Source organism: Poecilia reticulata, linkage group LG21 (assembly GCF_000633615.1).
Source record: "Poecilia reticulata strain Guanapo linkage group LG21, Guppy_female_1.0+MT, whole genome shotgun sequence".
In the NCBI taxonomy this organism is placed as follows: domain Eukaryota; kingdom Metazoa; phylum Chordata; class Actinopteri; order Cyprinodontiformes; family Poeciliidae; genus Poecilia; species Poecilia reticulata.
In genome coordinates this window covers 4,796,582-4,804,508 of record NC_024351.1, presented here as the reverse complement: position 1 = coordinate 4,804,508, position 7,927 = coordinate 4,796,582, and the positions used below count along the sequence as shown (strand labels likewise).

Sequence of the window (7,927 nt, the reverse complement as noted above, 5' to 3'; positions counted from 1 at the left end):
ACCAAACGGAATCGTGCAACCGGCACCAAACGGTGATGTTTGAGTCCACAAATCAAGAGCAAGTGTTTCGCTTGTCATTGATCGCTGCCGTTTTACAGACGTGGTTCAAACGTCGCTGCTGTTGCACCACAGAGTCAATATTGACCCACGACGAGTTTAATGAGGTGGAAACGTCTTCAGTAAAACAAAAAGCAACTCACTCTTTTTTTCATACAAAGTGGAGCTCTGTCTGCGCAGAACAAGCTCCGTCTTTGAATTTGCTGCTGCTGTCCAACACTCCTGATCCTTCTCCACAAAAACAAAAGCTCTGGAAGACGAAGACGCATCAAACTTTGAATTCACTGCAGAGGCTGGAGAAGATGGGAGTTTTTAGGGGACGACTTACTTGCACCTGAAGGACGTTTCAGCTTCACATTTGGCTGCACATTCGGCTACGTTGTTTACCATGTACTGCCTCTTGTTCAGAGAGAGAACCCACGCACCTTCGGTTTTGGAGTAACCGTCTACGTCTGTTCCACCAACTGGAATAAAACATAAACATTTTATACATTAATTAAAGACGATGATCTTATCTGTCTACTTTTGTTAAACAGAAGTACTTATTTTCAGGTAGAAAATTTAAAAAACTGCTGATTTTATGTTTGTTGGATGCACTACCTGCTGATATTACTCCTCGTTTTTTACTTCTTTTGAAGTGAATGAACCGAAAAGAAGTAATGACAACATAAATGACACAAAAGTGCTTATTTAATCCAATATATGCTACTTGCATTAAAAAATGGCCTAAAATAACAACTGGACTGTTTGCTGGACACCAAAGTGTCTTTCATTCTATGATAAATTAAAAAATATGAAATATTCTAGCTAAACTGGGATGTTTGAGACAATTCATTAACTGTTTTATCTAAATTTGTTTGCAGGTCGGCTGCACAGTGGCACAGTTGGTAGAGCTGTTGCCTTGCAGCAAGAAGGTTCTGGGTTTGATTCCCGGCCTGGGGTCTTTCTGCATGGAGTTTGCATGTTCTCCCTGTGCATGGTGGGTTTTCTCCGGGTTCTCCGGTTTCCTCCCACAGTCCAAAAACATGACTGTTAGATTAATTAGCCTTTCCAAATTGCCCCTAGGTGTGAGTGTGTGTGTGCATGGTTGTGTGTCCTGTGTGTCTCTGTGTTGCCCTGTGACAGACTGGCGACCTGTCCAGGGTGAACCCGCCTCTCACCCGGAACGTTAGCTGGAGAGGCACCAGCAACCCTCCCGACCCCACTGAGGGACAACGGTGTTAGAAAATGGATGGATGGATGGATGTTTGCAGGTCCATGACCTAGTGAACCCTCGTTATGTAAGAAAATGTGATGGCAAGTTTAGTCATACAAAGGTTTCTAAATGTTCAGGGTTTCATTCAACACACTTTAAATTCCTAACAAATGTTCTCATCTTTATAACCACTCAGACATTTCCTAACGCTCCTAAAATAGAAATGTAAAGATGTTTTCTGAATCACATTTCTCCAGAATCTTACAGATTTTTGTCTGTTTGTGTTTCTGTCGTACTTAAACTCTTCAGCTCTGCATGGAAAGTCGAGTGTTTTGAACAATCAGTGAGCAAAATGTCCGACTTCAGGTTACAAAACAAATTTTAAACTCACAAGAAAAACAAGTTATGCAATAAATAAACAAAACTTTCATGAATCATAAAACATTTAAAACGGTTTGATTTTCTTCGTGCTCCTCTCATAAGATGTATTTCTGCTTTCCTGCTAGCATGCTAGCTAAAAATAAGATAAAAAATAATAAACATAATAATAGATTTAGCATTTTAATAAAACAGGATTAGATTCAATTAACTAATCACATTTATCCAAACTACATTAAGGTTTTTATTCACTGTCATCTCTTTTTGTGTTATTTAAGTTGGTGGCATTTAGCTACACTGACCAGTTAGCATCATATAACTCAATGTTAATCATTTTTAGTTTCATTAAATTATCTGTTAACTGCATAAAAATAATCTGATTTCAAGTATGGTGAGCCATCAACTCTTCTTTTGTTTCACACATCATGAAAAAAGACATTAGTCCTTTCAAAATGTCTTACATTTTTTCTGCAAGATGGGTTTAGTTTTAATTTAAAGATGGTTTCTGAGACATAAGTTGTCTAACTACACTTGTTACTCTAATGTTCATTGATTTAAAATGCTTAATGTTCAATTATTTCACCCGAAAAATGGGTGTAATTAGAAAAAAATGCAGCCTAAAAGCTGCGTTGTTCTGGAACACGGAAGATTTAATACAAATTAAAGTCATTATTTTCTTCCTACTAACAAAACTTGAGTTGTATGAAAGTCTAAAGTGGGTTTTTATACAAAAGAAAAAGCTACATACAACATGATTCATGATTTTCTGCTTGAGTAATCCGATCAAATGTCTCCTCTTTGATTTATCTGAAAGCTAATCAGCGATTTAAAATCCTCCTGCAAAGGCTCTGAGCAAAAAAAAGATTGCACAGAAGCTTTATTCACTCCATACTTCCTGAGTACTAAAGGGACAAGGACAGAAAGATACACAGGACTGGAACAAAACAGCTGCAAACTGCAATAAATACATAAGAATGTGACCATTTTATTTGAATTTTTATTTGATTTAGCAGGTTAGATGTCGGATTCGATGAATGGAAAACATCCAGTGAAAAGCACTTTGCTTAAAGGAGAACTTGGTAACTATATGTATAAAGCAGCAGCTTTATACATCACATTTTAATCATTTAAACAAAAAAATACAAACCAGAAGTATTTGATCCAATCCTGTTTGTGTGAAATCGGTTTTAAACCATCTTTTTAAGTCTTAGTTCAAGGAATCAACATTTTTTGTTTCTTACCAGAGCAGATGAAGGCTCCAAACAGAATAGCCGCCTTGTATGAGTCCATGTTGAGGATTCAGACTAGCAGCTCATCATCGACTCAACCAGACGCCCCTTCTGATGTATATTTACGGTCCGTGTTGCTCAGCTGGGAGGATAAATAAGACGGCTCAGTTATTCGTCAATCATTGACGAGGACAGCAAAGAGCAAAGGGTCAGAATCCTTGTTTATGGTAGGTTTTTGGACCAGATCAGCAGTCCAGCACCCCATTGTCAAAGTATTTCATTCACAGAGCCACTTTCTGTGTTCTGGTAAAGAAGGAGCAGGTCGGTCTGAAACAACCCAATCTGTTGTTTTAAACCCACCATGTTAGGTTTTAAAAATCTGACTCCTGGACTTTGATTCTGTTTGATTTAATCTGCAAATTCTGGTCTGATTTTACTTTTAGGCAACAAATACTTACTGTTATTTGTTTCCTTCTATGATTACTCTGATATTCTTCTTATTTTTTGGTGAATATATGAATTTGACTCGATCACTAAAGCCTGTTTTTGAATGTTCAGAGGACAAAACTGCAGATTTGCTGATGTGAACCAGATGAAACAGGATCAATATCGACTGTTAATCTTCAGCTAAGAGAGATCAGTGTCCTCCTCTGCAAACAAGTCATTTCAAAACAACCTACTTTCAGTAAAACGGGAACATCCAGAGTTTAGTTTTCTGAGGACGGAAATAAATTTTACAAACTCTGCACAAAGTTTAGACGGTATTGTTGATCCTATTCATCCCAGTGCAACATTTCAGATGCAACCCAGTCCGATTAAATCCACATTTATCAATCTGAATTAAGCAACAATAGAATTAAATCTGTTACAGTAATATTAGATAAAGTTGGGTCAGTCTCTTGGTGATTGGATCTCGATTTTCTCTACATTAATCCAAAGATTTAACAAACTTTTCCTAATCAAGATGAAAATATTGTGAAAAAGATAAAGAGAAACGCAATCAAGGTTGAGGCAAGCTTGACCCTCAAATGATAGATTTGCATTTCTCAAAGTTCTTTGTAAAAAGCTGAGATAATATTTGGGGATTTCAACTCGAGGATATTTAAAACCTTTCTTGACTTATTTAAATGCAAAATGAGACGATGGCAGGCAGTCGGATTGATAAAGAACATTTTACTTTTCTGAAATTTTTAGATTTTTTTTAATTGGAAAATTTTTATTTATTACAATTTAAGTTTTTTTTTACCCATAAGCATGAAAAAGGATTGGGGCCACTGTAAAAAAATAAATAAATACTGGGCTATATAGCGCACCATACTATAAGCCGCCGCACATACAATTTAAAAAATATATAAAATTAGAAACGTACATGTATAAGCCACACGGCTATAACCTGCTGCTATCTTCGCCGGTCTCGGTTTTCCTAATAAATCTGCTGGATTTATAAAGGACGCAGYCCTCCGTCTCCAAAGCCGAACCATGGTTTTGTTCAAGCCGCGGTTCTATTTCCCTCCTGTACTCAGATCCAGAGTCCTCAACTTAAAAGCCGCATCATCTTTAGAAATGTATTAAATCCGTCGTGACTGCTGCTAGCATGTGCTTGTCCTAAATGGAAATTAGCACTTTCTTCTTTGATTTCTAATTTTTGACTTCCAATGATTCACTTCCTGCTAAAGAGAGCCCCCTAGCGGGCGGTTGAAGAAAAATCCACAGAAAGCCGCTCCGGGCTTTAAGCAACATGGTTCAAAGCGTAGAGGGAAAAGTAGCGGCTTATAGTCTGAAAAATACGGTAACTAAAATAAAATAAAAATCCGACTTTAATCTTCGGAGATCAAAAGTCAAAATTTTGAGAAAAAAAAAATGTAAAACTGTGAAATTAAAATCAGAATTGAGATTAAAATAGATTAATATCAGAATTATATGAAAAAAGGTCAGAATTCTGAGATTAAAATAAAGTGACATTTTAGAAAAAAGTTTGTTTTTTTCCCCCCAATGGCCTTAATTCTCTTCTGTATATAAAGTAATATATGTATCCTGAATTTGGTTTCCTCTCTTATATGAGAGTTAATCCAGTCTTTCAAGCTAAGAAAGAGTTTTAAAAAAATGTTATAAAAATCACACTTTTAGTTTATATAAAATGTCCTCTAATCTGCATCATCTGGTCTTTGTATTCCACCTGATTTCAATCAATAATCAGAGTTTTTGGTTTCAGTCACAGCCTTTCCTCCAAAGCATTTCCCGCTCCTGGCCTCTAGAGGGTGCTGTTGATCGGCAGCAACCTTGAGGCGCTTGGCTCCCTGAATGAAAGCCTGGAGCCTCTCCACCTTCACCCTGAGCCGAGAGCGGGAGAGGGAGAGAGGCATGAATAATGCAGAGAAAACACTTCACAGCATCAGCGTGTGAAAAGAAAGTGACAACAAACACAGCCGAAGTCGAAAAATGTGGTGTCAAGGATGGGAAGTGAAACGGCTCTGATGATGTGTTGATTCCTGCTCAGAAGGTCGCAGCGCTGAGCGGGAACCACAAAGCATCAGAGTGGGAGTGGGTGGGCCCAAGGATCTGCACCACAAAGCTAAATCAGGTGCTGCCTTTACTTTTGTTCAACTTTATTTTAAAGGTTAAGACATTTTATAGGAATTAAAAGTCTGAGTTTTATTTAAAATTCAAACACATTTTTGTCTTTGTTCGGTTGTAACCTGAAAGAAAAACCTGTACAAGTAGGAGAGAGGCGGGAACATAAAGAGAACGGCGGATCTCTGCGGAAGAAAGTTGCAAATTTAATCACAGGACGCACCGTTGCAGCTTCAGCTTGTTGAACAACCTTCAGCGCATCAAAGAGTGAAAACCTGCAGACGTGTTTGGGTTAAACTGCACATTAAGAGAAAAACAGAATATCAACGATATCAAAGCGGTTGATCTTTGTCCATATAAAACATATTAAAGAAAAGATAATTTATTTTTAATGTATAAAAATCAATAAAAATGCAGCTTTTCAGAGTTAATTTATAAAAATCACTTTTTTTTGCTGTTTTAATGAAACTTTGTCAATTTTTCTTTGCAAAATATCTCAAGTTCAGACAAAAAACAAACAGAAGCTGTAAAGTCTTACCACTACATCTCGCATGTATACACACAGGTCTGGACTTTGACTGGGTCTTTCTGACACATTGATATACTTTCAGATAAACTGTAGCAGCAATATGGTTCTACACTGTAAAACATTTTGAGGAGATAACTTAAAAATGACTGTTCATCTGCTGCCTTGAATGCAAGTCAAGAAAATTGGAAAAATGTTTTGGTTTTATTCAGAAATTAAAATTTATAAAGTTGATTTAACAGGAGATGTGTTGTCTCAAGATTGTTTTTATAGTTATTATTGAAATTCATTTATAATTTTAACCAAATAATTTCACATTAGGCAGGAAAACTGTCCTCATTTCTGTATCATTTTCAATCACATTATCAAGAAAAAATAACTTTTTAATTTAATTCTGGATGATTTTAAATTCTGGATTGAACAAAATATCTGATCTAATTATGAATTTTATTAAGCTTTACACTGAATTCTGCTCAGAAATATTTTTATCAGGGCTTAAATAGTGTGAGAAAACACTTTTCTGATTGAAATGAATGTTTGTTTCAATAACACACAACATAACACACACATCCATCTCCCTCACGGTGCAAGAAAAGATGCAAAAACCAGCCGCTAAGCATCCTGGGAAATAGGGCTGTTGTAAATGATTATTTTAGTAATCGAGTAATCTATAGATTTTTCTTACGATTAATCGAGTAATCGGATAAAAACAATTATGAAATAAAATATTGGTAAATCTTCCATAACACCAGTGTTACTATCGGATATCAACATCAGTCTATTTTTTCCACATTTGTGCTTCCCTACCAGTTACTTTTTTGTAGACCGGGGGAGCAATACGGGATATTTACGGCTCCTCCGTTCAGAAACTCGTCTACCAGCCATGTTCTGCCTCCCGTTTGTTCAGACCGGGATGATATGTTTATTGTGCGGTTCGTCCGTAAAGCTGCTCTTACCCTGTAAGCATCAACCCTCAGCCGCCCGCCGTGTTCAGTCTCTCCGCTCACCTGTACAAATCCTCCTCAGCTTCTTCCCGCCGTTCAACCAGCAGCTCCGGAGCAGAAAGGCTGCCGAACTCCCGGCATCGCGCCGGTCATTTTAAGGATGTTTATTGGTCCCACAAAAACGATGAAAACCCGGAATTATCACTAATCAGTAAAATCCCCGCGGGCCGAACGTGAAGATTGGACGTTATGCCGCTAACACGTAGCTTCCGTCAACAACTCAGAGGCGGAAGTCAGAGCTCCGCGCAACGCAAATAATGTTCCGGCTGAAACACGRTGCGCTAAATGATAAAACATAAATTAACGAAGCTTCGAGGCAGGTCAATTTTCCTCGAGGAATTGTAATAATCGAGGTACTCGAATCACTCGAGGAATCGTTTCAGCCCTACTGGGAAATAGTTTCCACTCCCGCCTTTTTCTTCTTTGTGTTTTTTTAAGTTCTCAACTCTTGAAGAAACACATTTTACTGTTTTCACAAAAACAAATTTAAGTTCAAAATCTAAAACTTGTCAAATTTCTTTGATTTAAAGGGCAGAATTCAGTAAATGTTGCTCAAAAGTTTTACACTTTTACCATTTTCTCTCCTTTCCTCACTTATTTGGAAAGAAAATAATTATAAAAATGTTAAATATATTTTTAACTAAACCTCTTGAATCGACCTTCAATTTTCCTTTTATTTTTTTTAATTGTAGCTTAGTTAAACTAATAAAAACTCATCTTTTCTTCGGGAAAGTTTCAGGTCTCAGCCATTGTTTTCTAACGGACTATCCATCAGTCAAATTGAAGGTCAGTCTCTTCCAGAACAATCCAGCAGACCGAGGGAAAGGTGTGGGCTCTGCAGCGTCCAAGGTTTCAGCTCAATCAATATCCGACTGTCAGACCTCAATTTAGGAACGCCGCCCTCTCCTTAAAAAATAAAATACGGGCTTCTTTCTGCAGCTGCAGCTCAGGGTTGCTTCTTTCTTTT

The 7,927-nt window shown here is 37.2% G+C and overlaps 1 protein-coding gene across 1 annotated transcript in view; it reads right to left on the bottom strand.

Moving 5' to 3' along the window:
* Positions 1–2,980, bottom strand: part of LOC103457236 (plasminogen) — a 21,120-nt gene extending 18,140 nt beyond the window's left edge. The window contains exons 1-3 of the mRNA XM_008397216.1: positions 2,872–2,980; positions 386–521; positions 201–307 (exon numbers count right to left, since the gene is read on the bottom strand). Coding sequence (XP_008395438.1) covers positions 201–307; positions 386–521; positions 2,872–2,920 — 292 coding nt within the window. The 5' untranslated portion in view covers positions 2,921–2,980. The remainder of the gene's footprint in view (positions 1–200; positions 308–385; positions 522–2,871) is intronic.
* Between the last annotated feature and the right edge of the window lie 4,947 nt (positions 2,981–7,927).